The following is a 20098-nucleotide window of genomic DNA, read 5'->3' as shown; positions in this document are numbered from 1 at the left end:
CACAAGCGAGCGCCACATTGGACGGGCTGCAGATGGGAAATGAGGAAGGTACTTTGACGTCCGCGGAGGAGTGGCGTTTTCCAGTCCGTGAGGGTCGCAACAGGTTTCCAGGCAGGGTCGACTTTTGACAGGACATTGTCGAGACGGTGGCATTGACGACGAGGAGGAGAAACAGAGTTGGCACCATGTCGGCTATCTCAGACGGCGTGGTTGTCTGACAAGCGGACGTTGGATGTTGTATTCAAAAGCCAAGATGGCCAAGCCTCTTGGCTTCAGAGATCCGCGCGCTTTCCCACAAACCCAAGACATTCCAAGCGAAAACCCAGATTCATTGTCATCGACTCGTAGGTAGTAGGTATCCGTAGGCGCACAGCGGACGCAAAAGCTTGCAGCCATCGCTGCTGACATGTTCCGTCATAATTTGTTTCTTTATCGAGGGAAGGGGCTCATCGCCCTGGTCGAGGTGTCAGCGTTTGGAATCGGGAGATTAGGCAACCCCAAAGACCGGCGTGTTGGGACGGTGGCTCGCGTGGCTGTTTGAAGGATTGATTGACAGCGTTTTCCCAACGCCATGTTTTGAGGATGGACGCAGTCAGACGGGTAAGATGCTAGCCATGTTTCTGGGCCACGAGGTCGGTCGAAGTCGAGGTCGATGTGCTCATCAGAGGTCCCAACAGGCTGACTGCGTCGTGGTGCAAGTTGCTGGAAGGAACGATGCGATGGAGGAAGAAACGGTTTCTGCCAACTGAATGCAACTGCCTGCAGAGGCCGGCAAACGGGCCCCTCCCAGCCACTGGCAACCCTACAGCCAGGCGACGGCTGCCGTCTTGGTCGCTTCCGGTTTACGGTGTGGTTGGTGGCTGCCTTCCGACTAGACGCGCATTGCGCCAGGCATCCCCGCAGAGCGTTGCAAGGAAGGGGAAGGGTCCATCGTGGTGGTGTGGGGCCACCGCCTTCCTCCCCCGGGACACTACCTAGTCTAAGAGGTACGTACCTTTGATTTTACGGTTGCCCGTTTGCTCTCACCTTCCACCTTCCACTTGCACACTCGAACCCCCTTCGTCTCATCTCTCTCCAGGAATACCTCGTAGGGAGAGCAAAGGGGAAGGCTTGAACATGGCACTCGGCAACCTTCTTTGACCTCAATCTCCACCCACTGCCACGAGCTACCCATACCCGACATGGGTCGACGGGCGTTCTTTCTGCCCTCGCGAAAGAAACTCTCCAAGGGCACGGACAAGATGCTTGCATGACCTCGCATCCCATCCTACCTACCTGCCCAAGAGTCAACCCCTTCCTCTCCAGAGACACATGAGAAGAACATGGAGGTGGGCCAAGAATGACTCCGTGTTCCCAATTGCCGCAATTCTCCTTCTCCTTCCGCACCTCTCTCTGCCCAGAGCGTGCCCCCCATGAACCCCTTCCGGATGCCATCGCGGCCTGCCTCCAAGAGACCCCCTGCACCGCCTTGCATTCTGAGAAGGAAGCCTGCCTTGTCAGACCCGAACTAAGTGCGCCTCGTTCGGATGTGGATGGTGCTGGTGCGGCCAGCCCATCATCCCAGCTCCCAGTTCAACAGACCTCGAACACTTCTTCAATATAAAGTCTACTTGCTTCCGTCCCGTCTTCCGTCGTTCCAGCTCCAGACCAGTCTCATCGCATCAAACTCAATCATCTCATAAGTTTCCTTGTTTCCTCTCTCCCTTTCTCTTTCTCTGTCAACCCGTTCTTCTCTTCACTCAAATCCATTATTCATCGAGTTGCTTTTCTCGTCTTCGCTTGACCGGCATTAGTCCTGTCTCGGCCCAAGACCGTTCCCCATTCGACCTGCACGATTTTAAGCGCCGTACCTAAATTCGTCTCTGCGAGATTGCCCCATACCACCACGACGTTCTTCGGCCCGCCGCATCACCTATTCATTTTTTTCTTACTCACCTGCCTACTGCGTGCATCCAATCCACTTGATCTAAGAAAAGATCTCCGGCCACCGGTATTACTTTGTTATATATCTCTGCATCCGGATCTCCCACCAAACCGCTCCCAATCTCGTCCTCCAGCCTGTCGATCACCAACCGACAATACCCCCAAAAGACCGACAACATGCTCGCCAAGACCTTTGTCCTGCTAGCCACCCTGGCCCTCGCCTCCGCCGGCCCAGTCCCCAGACCAGGCGGCTGCGCGACCTCTCCCGCCAAGCCCACCCTTCCCACCAACGGCAACGGTACGTACCCCCACTTACACACTCTCACTCTTGAAGCCATCACCATAACTAACACTCTCCCCAAAGGCGTCGAACTCCCCGCGCCCGCGGAGGACCTCGTCCTCAAGCACATCGCTCTCGGCCACGGCATCCAGAACTACACCTGCACCGGCACCAACGCAACCGCCATCAGCGCGACCGCGACCGGCGCCCTCGCCGCCCTCTACGATGCCATGTCCCTCTACCCGAACCAGGGCCCCCAGGCCCTCTCCATCGACGCCTTCAACAGCCTGACCACCAACGCCGTCTGGGGCGCAAAGCTGCCCCTCACCTCCGACGGCGTCTCCAAATTCGGCGCCTCCTCCGCCTCCCCGTTCCCCACCCCCGGCGCCGACCTCGAGATGCCCGGCCTCAAGGCCCTCCCCTTCATCGGCGTCCACTTCTTCGACGCCACCGGCGTCCCCACCTTCAAGGTCGGCGAGGACATCTTCGCCGGCGGCAAGCTCAACGGCACCAAGGCCCCCGCTGCTGCTGACGTCGGCCCCGAGAAGACCGGCGCCGTCGACTGGCTCCGCCTCGGCGACAAGGGCGCGAGCAAGGGCATTACCTCGATCTACCGCGTCGTCACCGCCGGCGGCGTCGCCCACGCCTGCACCACCCCCGGCGCGTCCGACAGCGTCCCGTACGCGGCGTACTACTGGATGTACGGCCCCAAGGCATAAGCTCTCTGGCGCAGAGGCACTTTCAGTCTTTTCATTCGGCGTTTAAAACCATACATCGGTTCACAGGGTCTCGGGGCGGTCGTCTCTTTTTTTACGGTTCTCACAAAAACTCTCACGGGTTTCTTTTTCGGTTCTATACGTTCTCTCGACAGACAAAAACTTACTTGGATATACCCCCGGCGCGGATGATACTGGAGATGATAATGGGGCTTTCATTTTATGATATTGGTGGGTTGGACTAGGTTGCACGGGACATGAGGAGGATGCCATGCTCACTGGCATTCATCGATCTTAATGGCCCTTGGTTTTCAACTGTATTTAGCAGGCGTTACACGGTACATACTATCGAATCATCGACTCTGTAGTCGGTTTGGCTCTGAACAATCTGCTTCCACTTGTGCCACAGTGAGACCTTTAACACAACACTTCTTTTCCATGGGCAGTGGCACCCTTGAGTCTCATGTTGTGGATACATCTCCTCTGGAAATGCTAGCAATGAGGAAGTTCTGGGTGAAGATTACAGCAAGCAAGCATAGGTATTGCCCAAGTCCGAGAATTCGCGGTCGGTAGACTGGGCCTAACCTTGCCTTAGACAGCGGTTTGCATGCTCTATAAAACACCCAAAGAAGCCACCCGATAACAACCCAATATTGGCAGCTCTTCGGTATCATCCTGAAGTCGGCACTGCGAATTGGGTTAGGGTACCTTGCTGCTGTTTACATGCCGGGTCAGTCGCGCCGAGCAAGTAGCTTTGCCAAACTATTGCCCACTCCCCCGAGTATTCTACGGCAATACACCAAAAGTAGTGATACGCGACAGCGGCATAGACACGACTCGGCCGCTGTAATTCGAAGACCCCTGAGGCCAGTGCCGCCCTAGGAATACCAGACCGCCCCAGCTGCCCAGAAGATTTGGTACCTGTCCCGCTTCATCGATGAGATCCAACAACCATGCCTGCTGGCAGATATTGATATAGGTCGGAAATTCTCCACACAGAGGCAAGATCGTTGGCAGTATAAAACGCTCATGGAGCCTTTCTGGAAGTGCCTTAGAATTCGTTGGTGTCCCCTTCGTTCTTGTTCTGAAGTCACCTCTGCTGAGTCTCTCAACTTACTGTAGACATGACCTGTCTGTACCTTAGCCTAACTTGGACGCGTGCTCATGAAGCCTTCGTCACCCGAATATTCACAAATGATTATGCTAGTATACACCGCAAGCAATGATCAGCGACATTCAGACACTCTCCGTCAATAAGATTCCATTCACGGTGATCGGGAAAAACAAACCGTCCAGCTGTCTCGACACGCAGCTCTCCTATCTGGTGGAACACCACGAAACCATTCGATTGGTGTTGGTTTTTTTCGCAAGTCCTCCAGGCAATATTCCCTTTTTTATAGCAGAGGGACTGCGCGAACAACCAAGCTTCCCAATCCGAGGCCATGTTGTTAGCCGTATAAAGACGCTCGAGGAACTTTTTTGAGACTGCCCAACAATGGTCCCAGAAATCGTCCACGTAGTCGACGATACGATACGAAGGGCCCTGAGCTCATTGCTGTCTCGACCCATCCATTTCAGCATGCCTTGCCTACAGTTGAGCGCTCGCACCGGTCTCCTTCTCCAAATATCCCCGGCGCATCCTAGGTGAATACATCGAAGATAGCAATCGGTAACAGAGAGATGTACGCCTTTCTTCAACCTTGTCAACATTCCTACGCCGACGGTGGTCCATGAACAACAGTTCGTTCAACGTCGTTCAACTCTTACCATCAACGTATCCGAAATTAATCGCATCCGAAAGTATTGCGATGAGCTGTAGTCTCCTGACAACATCCGTCTTTTATAGCAGACGGCAACTCCAGCAACCAAGCCTGCAATTGCGGTATAACTGCTGCGAACTCGACAGAGGAGGGAAAAAGCCTGTGCCCTCCTCCACCAACGCCATCCTGTTCATCTACCCATGAGAATTCACCGGCGTTACCAATTTGCGGGCCGCAGTGTCGGCTGAACCGTACATACCTTTCGCCAACAATGGCGACGACAAGTCCAAGTGCGAGGGTGACATACCGTGCCTAATGAATACGGCGATAAATGCGGAAAGAGGAGACGCTTCCCGAGCACTCAGGCCACATTCAATAGACCCTAGTGAGGACCATCCTCCGCGGAGACATCTACACTGGATGATGACGCGCAAGCCAAGCCCGTCAGTCGACCTCAACTGAAACCTGCATACGCGCAATGAAACCTCTGATCAAAGAAATTAGCCAGCGAACCTCAATCAGTCATTGGTTGCGCATATCCAGCTGAAAGACATCTTTAAGCGCCGGTCAGAAACAAAACATCTCAGATATATGAAAAGTCGAACTGCCAGGGACGTAGGGAATTAGGTAAATTTGGGACTTGTTCCTCCTTATTCTTTGTCGTGTGTTCATTCAGCCCCTCGGGTGATCCAGTCCCCCACGTCTTCCTCCATCAACATCTCTTCTACCAAAAAAGCTGCCATTCAAGACAATGCCTATGCCTACGTCGTCGTCGACCGCTAGTCCAAGTTTCAGGTCTCCGAATATATGAGCGCGAAATGACATCCCATCCAAAACGTCGAAAATCGACCGCCAGTCTCTGCAATCCCAACACCGATTTTGCATGCTGCTTGCCGTTCGGGCCGCACAGAATCTTTTCGTAATCGTTTACCTTCTGCCATCGAGGCCGCCGGCGAGATCGGCCTCCAGACCGTTGCCCTGGCCGTGACCAAGGTACTCCTGGGGTCGGGGGTCGGAGGACGTCCAGCCGGCCTGACCAGAAGGAATGGGCACTTGACCAGCGGCGGCCTGCTGAGCTGCCTGGGAGCCAGCCTGGGTAGCTCCAGGGACAGTACGGACGAGCTGACGGAAGCGGTAGACCTCCTCGAGAATCATCTTGCGCATCTCACCGACATCTTCGACAACCTCGAAGTCGAAGTTAAAGGTAGTGGGGCAGTCGGGCTCGTCCGAAGCGTCGTGCCAGATGTGAAGGTAGGGGTGCTCGAGAGCCTGCTCGACACTGATACGGCTTGAGGGGTCGAAGGCAAGCATGCGGTCGAGAAGGTCGAGGGCGTCGGGGTTGGCCTGAGGGAACAGGCTGGGGAAAGGCTTCTTGGGCATGAACGGCAGGTTGCGGACGTACTCCTGGGCACGAGGCGAACCGATACGGGAAAGTGTTTCCTCGTTGGGAGTTCCGAGGATGTGGAGGATCTGGTTCAGCTGGTCGACGTAGTCACGGCCCTTGAAGAAGGGTCGGCCGCCGAGAAGCTCAGCCAAAATGCATCCCACCGACCAAACATCGACTGTTGATTTATCAGAAGCTGCACAAGGGAGACACGTGCTGACATGTGCGCCTGGAGAAATGACGTACTAGCTTTGGTGTAGCTCTGGAAGCTCAACATAATCTCGGGAGCACGGTACCATCTGGTGGCAACGTACTCCGTCATGTATCCGGCATTCTCTTCGGGGTCGACGGAGAAACCACGCGCAAGGCCAAAGTCGCAAATCTTGAGCTCGCAGTCGGCGTTCACCAGCAGGTTACCGGGTTTCAGGTCGCGATGGAGGACGTTGGCGGAGTGAATGTACTTGAGGCCGCAGAGAATCTGGTAGATGAAGGACTGGAAGTGGGCGTCGGTGAGAGGCTGGCCGGATCGAATGATAGCCGCGAGATCGCATTCCATCAACTCTGGAGCACCACGAGAGTTAGCATATTACCGCATTCGGATGGGCGGATGCGTTCGGGAGAAAGCGTACCCTCGTACAGGTAGGTCTCGTTGAAGTTATCGGGTCGGGGAATATCCATATCGTAGAGGCAGGTGATCTGTTGAAGCAGGCTGTCAGCATTTTGTCTGGGGCGTCGTCGTGCAGCAGCTGAGGGGTGGTGGCGCGCGGGGCTGTTGGAAACAGCTCTGCGGTGATTCAAAGGACTCACGTTGCGGTGTCCCCTGAAGTGCTGGAGCAGCTTGATCTCGCGCAATGCGCGCTTGGCGAGAATCTTCTTGCTAAAGACATTTGTGACCTTCTTGATGGCGACGCCTTCTTGAGTCTGGTTGTTGACGGCGGCGCTGCATCGGGAGAGGAGTCGTCAGCATTTCTGGGCGAAATGGCGGGGCAGCAGCAGGCGGCGGCCAGCAGCACGCCGCAGTAGCAGCAGCAGGATGAGGGGAAGAGAGAAGGAGTCGCACGCACCAAACAATGCCGTAAGCTCCCTGGCCGAGCTCCTTGGTGACGGTGTAGCGCTCGTCGACGATGAAGTCCTGGTTGAAGACCTTGAAAACCTTGCGTCCCTGCAGGTCACCCATGATTGCGGCTTTTTGGATCGGTTGGTGAAGCTGTGTTGGTTTTTCAGCGGTTGGAGATGTTGCTTGGTCGAATGGTGTCGAGAATCGAGGGGTATCTTTTGCGAGTCAATCGAGGCAAAGGTGGGGAAGCGAGCAAGGAATGCGATGCGATGCGACAGTTGCGGAACAGACAGGGTAGCGAGAGCTGCGAAGAGGAAAATGGCCCGTCAGACAGAGCCGAGTCCACGAGGGAAGTGGGCGGCGGCGATCAGGCGGGAGGTATTATATAATGATCTGCTGGACACAGCAGGTTCCTGTGGTATCGACAATGCAGTGCCAGGACGCGGGAGGCGGGTTGTTCTCGTCTTTGTCTCCCCTTTTGTTTCCGGGAAGGTTGCAAGGTTGCGTGCGGGCGGGCGTCGGGAGAGGAGGTAGGTAGACGGAGGTGAGATAGATAGATAGGGAAAAGATGGAAAGCGAGGGGAGGAAGAGGTAGATATTGAGCAGTAAGGTAGGATAGGATACCTTATGAGAGAGTTGATGTAGGACGTAGCAGGTAGGCAGGTAAATAGGCGCGGGAGGTAAGGTACTTGGTAGCTGGTGGAGGATGGATAGGACAGATACCCAGGACTAGGAGCTAGGACAGAGCGGAATGGGATGGGCAGGATGGGATGGGATGACCAGGGAGGTAAGGTAGCAGACACAGAGACAGGTACCTTCAGGTATGGATGGCTTACGGGATGGAGCACGACACACACAAGAGGCAGGAAAAGGCGATAAAAGAGCTGGGTGTCAAAGGCACGAGCCGAGGAGGAGGAGCAACAGGAGGAGACAATTTGGAGGGGGACACCACACTCAGCATTGGCTTCACCGAATAGCTGTCCGTACCTGCCTGCCTGGCAGGTCCAAGGAGGGGCTCGTTGTACGAAGGAGCCACCTTATCCCACCGCAAACGGGAAAGCGAAAGGGGGCATACGGAGTTGATATCTGCATTGTCGCACCGACATTGGGTACAGTGATCCCCGCCCGCCTTACGAGGTCATTTACACTCGACAAAAAGCGCCAAAACTTGCCCAGTCCAGGCCTCAACAGCGCCCTCTCTTCTGTCTGGACCTCTCTCTAACTTTTCTGTTCCATGGGAATTGGGGGCTGCAATATGGCCCAGATCTCTTCGTCGGGTGCAAGGTAATGTGCAAGGTGCAAGGTACAACGAGGTACCACTTTGCTGACGTTAGGCCCAGAGCAGACTTGGCGGGAGAGATCCCACTCCTGACCCCCGGGCCCGCACTTGATTTGCTGCCATCAGCTATTGGCAGCTTCTCATTGGCCCGCCTCGAATGAGCTCCAGCTGCCTCGGGCCAGTAACCGCTGAGGATCGTGACTGGAGGTGCAGGTCTGCAACCGCGCGACAATCACTGAAATTTCCAGGAGAGAGGAATTGAGTATGGATCCCAAGGAGTCGCCTCGCATTCAGAAACAGCTCTGAATCAAGGCTGTTGATGGAGAACAAGGTTTGGGATCTGAAGAGCGCAATTTCGTTTTTTTCTACTCTTCACCGCCGTCGTCTCGTCTATTTCGCCTCGCGTCAGGTACGATGGATGTATCCGGAGTGAAAGCTGCTGGGCCCAAGTCAACTGCCGCGCCTAGGTAAGACTTCGGAATTCCAGCCTCAAACTTTGGTGCACTAAAGACACTGAGGTTCACGAGTAGCCCATCTTGGCTTTGGAAACCCGGGCCTTAGTCAGAGCGCCATTCCCATAAGCGAAGGTGTCAGCTTGCAGCCCCGAAGCCTGTCCATTCGCACTCGTCCGGTGCAGAGAAATCTGCCGTCAGCAAAGTTGCCTTTCACCGGTGAATCCTCCACATGTTCGTCCATGCTACTCGCCAAAGTGACATCTCAGCTCGACGTCAAACCTGTCAGCCGCCAGCCGCTACCACCACACTAGGCCGGGCCACCGCGGCCACGACAAGGCCCTAAACCCCCATGTGTCTGTAGGGCTGAGGAACCTGAAGAATCTTGGGGGCGTCAGATTGCCAGATGGCCAGATTGCTTGCCCTCGTCACAGTGAGCTCCTGTCAAGCGCCCATCACCATCATGCAGACCCGTCCTCTATCCCGTGATAGGCGCCGCTGCAGAACGGACGCTAAGTAGCCGTCCTCCCGATCCCATCTCGCTTAGGCACCTGTCCCTCTTCGCATGTCTGCAACGGGCTCTTGACCTTCACACGTCTCCATCTTCATCTTACGTCTGTCCGCTGCATCGGCCGTTGGTTGGTATGTGGAAATGTAATCTTTTTATATGCATGTTGTTGTGGAATCAAACCAGACACGCTCTCAAATGCCCCATGCTTTGCCTGTATGTAAAATCTGCAGTGCAGCGATGCTCATTTCACCATGCGGCCAAACCTGGCTATGGTATGGTATGGTATCCTGTTGGCCCGCCCAATTGGCCCCTGTCCAGTCGCGTTGCCGGACTTCGCGCTGCAGCCGTTGACAATTCGTCCACCAGCGTCAAAGTTTTTTTCCCCCCTTCTTGCGGCGACGAAGCAACGGGCTGCAGCCTGCCGCGGCTATTGTCACGCATCCCCGAGGAATCCCGTGAGCTCCCCCGAGATCCTCTCCCATGGCCGTTCACAGCCTCCTCCCAAGAAGCAGCAGGCGCTCCTTATGCCTTCGGGTCGATGTCGGGGAAGAGGTGCTTAAGAAAGTTGCCTGTAAATCGCGTGCATTGCTCGTAGGCTTTTGTAAATCCCTCGTCGCCACCATAGTATGGGTCCGACACGGTCTCTGGCCTCTGCTTTCCGGAGAACTCGCCAAACAGCATCACCTTCGCCCTGGAGTCCGAGTGGGCACGCTGCTGTAGCCTCTGGAGATCCTGGAGGTTTGATCTGTCCATGGCGAAGATGTAATCGAACTTGTCAAAGTCGGCGGGCGAGACCTGTTGGTAATCATAGGGCAGTCAGCGGCTATCCGGTTTTCGCAAGCGCTATCGCATAGTAAAATGGACGTACCTTGCGACTGGAATGACGGTAGTCCATGATTCCATTGTCTTCAAGTGTCATCATCGTGCGCTCGTCTGGGGGATCGCCAACATGGTACGCCGCTGTTTATTTCATTCGTTCTTGTCAGCGGTGCTGTGCGGAAGTCGGGTTGTTTTTGTCATGACGTATGGCGCGTACCTGTACCGCAAGAATCCACCTTAGAGACGAGTCCCTTGTACGGCGGCTTCTGGGTAATGTGGCGGAAGATGCCCTCAGCCATTGTTGAGCGGCAGATGTTGCCGAGGCAGACGAAGAGAACGGAGACCGGTTGATCCGGCATGATTGCGATGTGAGGCTGGTCTCGTCTTGTTGCGGTGTGTAGTTGTCGCGTTGTGGAAGAAGGCTGGCGGTTTGGCGTGTTGAGCCCGGACGGCTGCCCCGCGACGGCCGCTGCTAGGTCACTTGCAATGGAGGGGCATCTTTCTGCACCGTGAGCACCGTGGAAGACGAACGATCGGCGCACGGACTGACACTGTGGGGGGTCCTTCCCTGCACGTGAGCTGTCAAGCTGCTCCCCGTCTTCTCTCTGCTTCCACCAACCGCGCCAAACTCATTACAACAACCCTGGGAATGGGCATTTCAACCAACGGACTGGGCCTTTGGATCGTGAGCGGTTCAATGGCGTCAATCTTCTACTGAAGTCAAAATCGGTTAAACCTTCATCCTACCCAGACTCGAAATGGCTTCGCTCGCGCCTCCGGCAGGCGCCTCTCGAACCTGCGACTGACTACTGCCCAACGTCAAGACTGACAACTGGCACTTTTGGCTCCATCGATGGCCCCTCTGTCAACGTGGATCACATCGGAGGCCTTGGCCTGAACTGGATCTAATAACGAAGCGGAATGAATGTCGGAGAAAGCCTTCAAGCGTGCCACATTTATGACGATGGGGAACCGCGGTCCTGGATTTCGGCGGCGGCTTCTACACTAAACAATCACGATCTCAACGGGAGGTCTGGACCACGTATCGACTACAATCGAGGAGGCGCATTGTCGTTACTTTCCATCGATTGAATTGCGGCCGCATGCAGCAGTGGACGACAAAGAGTCGAGCAGATCATCTGGGGTCCCCTTCGCGTTCTAGTCCATCATGTTGCGCTCTCGAGATGAGAGCCGATGCATTCCGTACTTCAGTGCAAACAGGATCTTGGCCCCGTCGGCGATGATGTGCCTGTTGATGAGTGTTATCTGTCGCTAGCAGCTGGATGCGCCGTTGTTGGCAACAACCCGCGGAACAGAGATGTTCACGATTTGGTATCCACAGACGGACGGAGCAAGATCGTGCCTGAGATAAGCTCGCCGAAGCGGAGCGAGGCCATTCAAGAAGCGGCCGGGCCCTTGAGACTAGTGGCGGCAGCTCGGATTCGGATCAACCCACGTGATAACGAATGTCTCGCGTTGGCCTTTCTCATTCGTTCACCTTGCTCAGCATTCCGTTTGCGTTCTTGCCATGACATTCAGGGCAACCGGCGGGATTAGACTTGCACTGCGCCCGAAGCGGGTTGCCCTAAACGTCCCGCCCCGACAGGCTGGTTAAGGTGCCTCCCGTTGGCATGAGAAATTCTTCGCAACTATCGTTAAAGCAGCAATACATAGTTTGCTTGGGGTACCCCATTCCTATCATGGCCCTGCTCGTTTCGGTTGACGGGCAATTCTAGTGCCTCACCATCACGTTTCGAGGTGACCAGCATGCCACGCCTCGTGCAGTGTTCGGTGTCGGCTGGGCCAGACGCATGAGGTAGATTGGCATATGTACCACAGCGTGACACGGCTATCCGCCTGCCGCTGAGACGGATACGATGGCAAAGTACCACTGATGCAACTCATCCACAATAGTGTGTGTTCTAGGCGGGTTGACGGATGGTGGCAGAGCGCCTGAGTCCACAAAACTGACCAAGAGGTTGAGCAAACCAATCTTCTAGGTCAATAGGCCAAGGTGGCTTGGTCCTGGCTGTGGCGGCAAGCTATTGGCGCTTCTCTACTCGATGGATCCAGACCAAGCATTCAAATCGAGACGAGACGTCAACAGTATCGCCTCTCGAATATTATGGGCTTCAACTACAAGGCGGGATGGAGCTGGAAGTTGGATATCAGCGGTTGCTCGCATTCGAATTGTTCGACACGACTCCCAGAGGCTTCAATCTGCCTCATACAGGGACGAATTAGTATATTTACTGCGACTTTTGGTCTTGTCTTCCGCATTTTGGACGGCACGACGGGAAGAACACAGACCACACACCACGTCGAGCGACGGACAGGCTAATGCAGGAGCTCGCTCTGCGTTCCGTGCGCCAGAAGACGGGGTTTTCTAATTGGTTAGACGCCAATTCTCCACCCATCGTGTGGTGCAGCAGATGGCCAGGGGCGGATGAGCTTAATCGATGTGCCTTGAGCTTGCATTCCACCATGTTGCACCCAGTCACGACCCTGAATCATCGACGTCAACATCAATTTGTACGCATTGAAGACGGTCTCAATGGAAGAAAGACAGGCCGTCGCTGCAACGGATCACCAGCAAAGTCTGATCGGGTTCCGGAGAAAAGGGGTATTTCTGCAGAATTCCTGATGAGTTGCCGGGATCTCCCCTTCAGGCCAGCGCCCTGACGCTTTCGGAGGATTCTCACCAGCTCGGATATTCAGAATGGATGCTCCCGACTCACCTAGAGGCCCCTCTAGTGCCTCTTTGTTCGAATCAGACCACGACTCTGAGGGTTAGCCTCAACGCCACTTCGACGAGCCAAACAACTACGGCGAACCAGTCCAAGCGGCCTATTTCGCCAAAAGGACAGACGCTTCGTGCCAAGCGTGCCGTAGTGACCGATCAAAGCTGGGACTCGCCGGGAGTGGCAGCTAGAGACAGCATGTCATGCAACTTGACAAACATGGGAGCTCTCCATTCGCCTGAGAGGAAGCTGCCTATCACTATCCCATCCGTCGAAGCGGCTCGTGGCCTAATCCGGGGTGCGACACACTGGCGCAGGGGAACTAGCCAGGTATCCGGCTGTGCGATGGATGCTCTCAATGAGTCGCTTCTCTAGACCTATCCCGTTTCCATGATCAAATGGCTGGCTGTGTCTGCAGTCTTGGCGAAATCCGTCCACGCCTTTAATAAAGCCCCCTCGTTCCCAGCTTTGTCTCGACTGGCGGAATACATCAAGCAACACCTACGCATCTGCATCACTCGTATCTGCGCTCGCTCAACCACACAGCCATCCATCAGCTCTAGCGAACGACTCGAACCCGATTCACGGCACGTCTATCGTCCATTCATAACACAGTCGTCAAGATGAAGTACACCATCATCACCGCCTTTCTCGCTGCCTTCGCGGCCGCCAAGACCGTCGACGAGCTCGTTGCAGACATTCCTACCTGCGCCGTCACATGTATCCGTGACGCTGCCACGTCCGTCAACTGCGATATCTCAGACTTTGCCTGCTCCTGCGCCAAGCAGGACCAGCTGACGCCCGTCGTCGTCAACTGTCTGTCCAAGTCAAGCTGCAGTGCGGATGATCAGACCAGTATGTTATCAACACACCGAAACAGAGGTTGGGAACGTAGACTAACAGCAGAAAACAGAGGTTCTTTTGACGGCCCAGCAGATCTGCTCCCAGGTCTCCTCGGGTGTCTCAGCAACTGGCTCCGTCGCCGCTCTTACCGGCACTTCCACTGGTACCGCTCCCACCGGCACCGGTTCCAACACCGCATCCTCCACCGGAGCCGCGGCCGCGAGCACTTCATCTCCTGCCGCCGCCCCCACCATGCACGTCGCTGGCTGGGCCGGAGCCCTCGCTGCCGCTGCCGCTCTGGCCCTTTAAGAAGTCTCTTTGAGATGTTGCCTGGATACCTTGGCCTTTGGGCCGTTCTTCTTCAAGCCTGTGTAGGGGGCGAGGCGGATACACAGAGGATTTTGTTCGCGGAGTTGGGCGGGAAAACAAATCTAGTCATTTAAGCAATCAATGCAACGTGTAACTGTACACTTAAATTTATCTAGCTCTATTATAAGATCTATGACGAAGTCTAAGGATGTCTATCTGCTTTGTGTCGTGTTCTCCAGGTCTCTCCCCCCACTCTATTCTATCGGGTATCATCACTCTCCCACCTCTAACCAAGTCCAAAAACGCCCAACGCGCTTCCATCACCACCGTCAGCGCCGTCAAGCCAGCCATGCAAATCGTCCATGTTGGCAAACTGCTGCGCATAAACCATACCCTCGCGCCTCCTCTTCTCGACCATCTTCCAGTCCCACGTATTATCGTTCTGCACCTCGCTCAAATCGACACTCTCGTCCCCGACACCGTTCTCCCCGCCCTGCCAGCCTCCAGGCCTCTGCGGCAACAGCTCGCTCGCCTCCAGCGCAACAGCCGGGTGCACCGTCAGGCGTCCCAGCTTGAAGACGTACTTGCTCACGCCCGTCGCGTAGATCTTCTTCTCCCACTCCTTGCTGTCCGTGTTGCTCCCGGGGCCGCGGCGCACGCGCGCGCCGCCAAACTTGGGGTCGAGCCACTCGGTCGGGCGCGCGGTGCCCTTGGGCACGAAGTGCGTGACGATGTACAGCCACTTGCGGTCCCAGGCGAGGACGCGCGACCACATCTCGTAGGGCGCGTAGGCGGTGATCTCGCGGCGGAAGGAGCAGTGCACGGCGCCGAGCATGATGCCCAGGCTGCCCCTGGCGGGCTTGCCGGAGCGCGGGTCGAGGACGAGGTTGGTCGTCGCGTTGTGGGTGAGCTGGCGGAAGCCCGGGCGGAGGAGGTAGGTGCACAGGTGGGTGCGGGAGACGTCGAGGTCGGAGAAGTAGGTCGAGTTGGACTTGTGGACGTTGTAGTCGATCTCCATGATGGGGGCGTGGGACTGGGAGATCATGGGGCGGAAGAGGGAGCGCGGGCCGAGGCGGGGGGATTTGCGGATGAAGAGGTGGTAGAGGATTGCGTGCCATACGCGGTACTGTATACGGTTTTTGGTCAGCGATTGGTATTCTTCTCGAGCCATTGGCGGGAGGGGGGAACGTACGGTCCAGACGAAGGGCATGTTCTTGAGGTTCAGCAGCGCAAAGATGAGCATGAGGATCCGGCTGATCTTGCCCGGGCCGGTGAAGAAGCTCGCCAGCAGCATGCGCCAGTGAATCCTGTACGCGGCGTAGGCGAGACCGCCGGCCGTCGCAAGGCGGATGAAGCGGACCACGCGAACCGGGACGCGGTCCATGTCCGCCTCGGTGCGGGTTGCTTTGGCGATTGCGGACGCCATTTCTGAGTTTTCTTTTTTCGTGATCTCTCCTGCTCAGGGAGTCTTGCGGTGCGGTCGCGGTGAGGGCGGTGGCGGCGGCGCTCGCTTCTTCTTATCGGCGGACTTTGTGCTCGGGAACACGAGCTGGCGGGCTGCGCCGAGGAGGAGGACGACGAGGACGACGGTCCAGAGGGGTAGGGAGCGGATGATGCACCAGAGTGTGCTGGAGCATTGAGCGAGGACGGAGGAAGGGGGAGGCATCTGGGGGGTGATGGTGGATGGGTGGGCTGGCTACTTTTTTAATCTGGTAAATTATCTTTTTGCTGGGTGGTCCTGCTGCGATACGCTAAAGATAGTGTTACCCAGGCCTTTGGTGCCGATATTGAAAGGTCCACTTTGCGTGTGCTGTCTTGTCCCCCCCAACGGGGTTGCGGTTGTGTGTGTTTGCGTTGGGACGGGATGCGGTGACGATACCGGGACAGGGATGAGGGAAGGCACCCTTCCCAGGCGTGGGGGCCCACCCGCGGACGGGGTTCGGCGTCTAATCGCTGCGTGCCTGCCCAAGCCAATTGGCATTTTTTTAGTGAGCAAGCTACGCTGGACGTCGGCTCAGCATAAATTAGCCTTCTGAAAAGTTGGCGCGACGCGATTTACTTTTTTTTTTTTTTGGCGCGACGGGATGGCAAGACACTTTGTAGTGGTCTTGGCTGGATGGGCGGGCTCGGATCTGTGCCAACGGAGGGACGGAGGGATTATTGATGCTTCCAATGTCGGATACCTCGGTTGTTGGGGTGTGTTGGGTTGCACGGTTTGGTCGTATTGAGATTGACGGACGCGTTTTGCTCGATCGTGTCGTTCACACCGCCAGCACGGCCTAGATGAAACAGGACCTGCTAACTGTCTGACACGTCGAATATCGAAAACGATTCAATACCTTATTGATATGGAGAGCGCAGCTGCTCGGACAATGCCGCCAGCAAAGACTGTACGGGGTCTGGATCGTATCGACCGGGTTTCATACGGAGCCTCTGTGGGTCGTCCGGGGCCATCCGCGGAACCCGGTCGGACCCTGGCCCGGAAGACGTTCCGTCTCACCTGCGTTTCCCGGCCTGGCGCCGGGCCAAAGAACTCTCAGTGCAACCACATCCATAGCGGATTGGTTCAGATGGCACTTTAAATCAGGGCCCAATCAGATGAATGCTGGCTGCAGACCGAATAGTGCAAGAAAGGGCAAGATTGGTTGAGACAGTATCTAAAGAAATCAAAGCAAAAACCCTAGTTTGACCTTTCAAGATCTAGCCTACGAAGTCCTGAAGATCTGGCAGTCACCTCACTAATTGCAGTGCAACATTGAGCTGCCTCATCCAATAAAATAAGAGAATGTTTTCAGCATATGAATGAGTGTTGCCTGCCTTGAGGATTTGGAAAAGTGGTTTGAGACGCGACTTTGTTGAAATGGAAGCAAGCAGAAGCACTTCAGATCGACATTTTATTTCGACATATGGCCGTGATTTACTAGTCACATATTGTTTTCGAGACTAAGTTGCCAGATTTCGTGTATCCCAGAGCACTGTCAACGTAGCCTACGAACCTCGTGAGTCGACTGCAGAGGCATTGACAAAGTCATGTGTGCAGAGGATAGGCCTCACAAGATGACTTTTATTTCAGTATCCCTGGTATTTGATAAGCGTGGCATGGAAGCCAAATCAATGTGATTTCTGACTCAGAATTTTGACAATGTCTCCTAAGACAAAGACAGGAGGATATTTGGGAATTATGAATTTGTCAAGTCTTGGTCAAACAACTTGAAATCGGGTCGAGACTAGTATGACAGATATGATACAACCAAAATATTAAGCAAGACTTCTATGTAAGAGTGACAGGACGCCTAGTGTTCGCCAAGTATAAAATAGTCCTTTTCGTGACTATCAGTCCCAAGTCTAGTCTGGCACATGCATGCTTCCAATTCTCTCGGTCCATCTCCAACCGTTTGCCTTCTTCTACCATGTCGAATTCGGTGTTTTTAACTCTGAAGAGCTCGTCGTTTCTCGTTACACTTGCACTGATCTATTTGCCCATAGTCAGCGCTGTCGCGTGCAGCGCCCACTGCCCACGATTATTGCGAGAGTGCATAAAGGGCTGCGTTTACAATGGGGGAAATCAAATAATCTGTAATGGTACATGTCACAGTATAATGGTAAAGTCTCGTCCCATGACCAAACTAAGTTCCACTTAGCTGACAATGCCACGCCACTGAAATAGACTGCATTCATAAATGCGAGGAAACTTATTGAGCGCCGGATTTCAACGAAACACATCACTTTTGAGGCCCGACGATGCATGACTATCAATTTGTAGAAGAAGTTACTTCATTGGCTGAAAAAGCTTATGAAGTAACTTTGATTTTCGGGCGCAGAGTTGAAAGGTTGAAGACTGTGACGAAATTGGAAGAAGGACTCAAAAGATTTGTCATCGACTGAGTGTATTATACGCAAAGAAATATTACATTAAGATTAGACTGCAGTTGAATCTAAAAGAGACATATCAGGCTAGACAGCCGAACTTGAACGAGTGACTTTTTCCACCAAACATTTTCCAACCCTACCCAAATCATTACCACCCTTCCAACTCAAAAGAAAAGAAAAATCTTAATACACCCCGCGAGATCAAGCAGGGGGCAGCGGCTTGATCTCGGAGAGAGGCGCGCAGGGCCACGAGGGGTTCTGCTCGGGCTTGCCATGCACGACGTTGCCGACAATGGTGTAGATGTTCTGGCACAGGGTCATGTTGACGAAGCCAGGGCTGCGGTTACCCTGGTCAGACCACAGCTTGGCCTGAGCCTGGGGCGAAACGTCGGTATAGTTGGGCTGGTAGACGTTGTTCTTGTAGCCGCCCTCGACCCAGCCACCGTAGGCCGCAGCGACGATGTCCTCCTTCGTGACACCGCCGTAGCGGGAGCCGTCCATGGTCTCCGTGCCAAAGAGCGCCGTCAGGGGCCAGTGCTTGCTCTTGAAGATATTGGGGCGGATGGAGGGGTACTCGGTGGTCAGCTTGACGCCCTCGCTTCTGATGTCGACGAGGTAGAAGAGTCTGTCTTCGTAGCAGGCGGCGGCTCTGGCGTGGTCGCTGTCGGGCAGGAAGGGCCAGAGGGAAGAGTCTCTCTCGCCCGTAGCCATCTTGCAAGGCAAGTTGGTCTTCCTGTAGAAATGCGTAAGAAGGTGATGTAAAGATGTTTGGTATGTATGCGACTTACAGGACGAAGGGTCTCTTGGACCACTTGCGAGTCTGCCAGATGGACACCATGAAGCGGGGGTAGAACAGCTTCTGAACCATCCTGGACATCTCGTAGGCGTTGAGGTCATCCGGGGTGGCACCCATGAGGCCGTTGTCCAAAGCCGCGATGAGGAAGTTCTCGGTCTCGGTGTTGTTGGGAGAGAAGATGTTGTCGACGTAGGCGGTCTGGGTGGCCTTCCAGCTGTCGAAGACGTCGCCCATCATGGCACCGAGAGAACCGTACTGAACCTTGGGGTCCTTGCCTCTGTTTGCCGAGTCTGATTAGCAACATTTCCTAGAAAGGTCTAAAGGAAGGCCGTCACTTACGGAAGCATGTAGTCCTTTCCGATGGCCCAACCAGTGAAGATACTGTAACTGAGAGTGGTCGTCAACTGCGAACGCCAGACCTGGGAGATCATCTGTCCAGCGGCTTGCTCGACAGGCTTTGCAAAGATGACTGCGCACTCAAGTCAGACACATGATTCGTCAAGTGTGGGTTAGTTCTGCGGGGCTGCAAACTTACAAAAGTTGTTCATGTAGGCCTGTGCAATACCAATCACACCGTAAGCAACGTTGAGGAGAATTCTCTTGGTCTGGTCCTTGGACTCGTCTCTGGGAGGCGGCACGGAGAAAGACTCGGCAAACAGGTCCATTTCGGACTGAATGTCCTGCTGGGCCAGACTGAGAGCCTCAAAGTAGCGGTGGTGGAACTGTTGATATATTTGTTAGCATGAGACCAGAAATAGGAAAGTCGAAAGAAAAAGGAGCAGGAAGGAACTGTGCAACTAACCCGGTGAAGCTTGGAGAATGAGTTGAGGATGAGATGTCCAGCGGGATACTTGGTATCCTCACAAACGAGCGTAGTCGAGCAAGGCACGTCGAAGATCTCCTTGCAGTGCCATTCCTCCGGACCGCCAAAGTACCAAGAGACGAACTCGCTGAACTGGAACTTGACTTCGTCAGGTCCGGTGGTGTAGTTGCGCCAGGCAGCGAAGACCTCTTGGAGGGCATCCGATGCACCAGCCGCCTCCCATCGCTTGTCGGGCAATGCCTTGGCGTCGACGATGACACCGCTGCAGTTGACTGCTCTCCAGTCAACCTTGCCGATGGGCGCAGGAGGCGCGGCAGGCACCAGGGCTTGGGCTGTCGCCGCCGTGGCCGAGGCCAGCAAAAGAGTGAAACTAGAGAAGAACATCGTGCCAGTTGCAAAGAATTAGGCCGGAAAGGACAGTGCGGCTGTCTGAGTCTTGACTTGTGTGCCGATGAAGAGAAAAAAAGAAGGTATTATAGTCAAGTCATCGTCCATTACTTATATTCATTGCTTCAGTATTCCATCGACATGTCAA

General features: G+C 54.9%; 6 protein-coding genes across 6 annotated transcripts; 2 read left to right on the top strand and 4 right to left on the bottom strand.

Moving 5' to 3' along the window:
• Window positions 1-2100: 2100 nt before the first annotated feature.
• Window positions 2101-2922, top strand: CGGC5_v006532 (uncharacterized protein; the record flags this gene model as incomplete). Its single annotated transcript, XM_032031293.1, has 2 exons — window positions 2101-2221; window positions 2288-2922. 2 exons carry the CDS (start codon window positions 2101-2103, stop codon window positions 2920-2922), a joined length of 756 nt encoding a protein of 251 aa, XP_031889254.1.
• A 2684-nt stretch (window positions 2923-5606) lies between these two features.
• spm1 (Mitogen-activated protein kinase spm1) lies at window positions 5607-7240 on the bottom strand (the record flags this gene model as incomplete). Its single annotated transcript, XM_032031292.1, has 5 exons — window positions 5607-6241; window positions 6310-6624; window positions 6693-6759; window positions 6871-7003; window positions 7128-7240. The coding sequence occupies 5 exons, from the start codon at window positions 7238-7240 to the stop codon at window positions 5607-5609; spliced, it is 1263 nt and encodes a 420-aa protein (XP_031889253.1).
• Window positions 7241-9884: 2644 nt separating this feature from the next.
• stp1 (Low molecular weight phosphotyrosine protein phosphatase) lies at window positions 9885-10838 on the bottom strand (the record flags this gene model as incomplete). Its single annotated transcript, XM_032031291.2, has 5 exons — window positions 9885-10157; window positions 10231-10322; window positions 10399-10679; window positions 10732-10749; window positions 10801-10838. The coding sequence occupies 5 exons, from the start codon at window positions 10836-10838 to the stop codon at window positions 9885-9887; spliced, it is 702 nt and encodes a 233-aa protein (XP_031889252.2).
• A 2707-nt stretch (window positions 10839-13545) lies between these two features.
• On the top strand, window positions 13546-14074 carry CGGC5_v006529 (GPI-anchored CFEM domain protein; the record flags this gene model as incomplete). Its single annotated transcript, XM_032031290.1, has 2 exons — window positions 13546-13777; window positions 13836-14074. The coding sequence occupies 2 exons, from the start codon at window positions 13546-13548 to the stop codon at window positions 14072-14074; spliced, it is 471 nt and encodes a 156-aa protein (XP_031889251.1).
• Window positions 14075-14360: 286 nt separating this feature from the next.
• On the bottom strand, window positions 14361-15500 carry atnL-2 (putative thioesterase atnL; the record flags this gene model as incomplete). Its single annotated transcript, XM_032031288.1, has 2 exons — window positions 14361-15200; window positions 15267-15500. The coding sequence occupies 2 exons, from the start codon at window positions 15498-15500 to the stop codon at window positions 14361-14363; spliced, it is 1074 nt and encodes a 357-aa protein (XP_031889414.1).
• A 2645-nt stretch (window positions 15501-18145) lies between these two features.
• CGGC5_v006527 (uncharacterized protein) lies at window positions 18146-19947 on the bottom strand (the record flags this gene model as incomplete). The annotated part of the gene is made up of 5 exons (XM_032031286.1): window positions 18146-18677; window positions 18733-19017; window positions 19080-19209; window positions 19276-19462; window positions 19543-19947. The coding sequence occupies 5 exons, from the start codon at window positions 19945-19947 to the stop codon at window positions 18146-18148; spliced, it is 1539 nt and encodes a 512-aa protein (XP_031889422.1).
• Between the last annotated feature and the right edge of the window lie 151 nt (window positions 19948-20098).

The sequence above is a fragment of the Colletotrichum fructicola genome, assembly GCF_000319635.2.
Source record: "Colletotrichum fructicola Nara gc5 chromosome Unknown KSG_Nara_v1_contig03, whole genome shotgun sequence".
Classification (NCBI taxonomy): Eukaryota; Fungi; Ascomycota; class Sordariomycetes; order Glomerellales; family Glomerellaceae; genus Colletotrichum; species Colletotrichum fructicola.
This window is presented reverse-complemented; position numbering and strand designations above follow the sequence as displayed.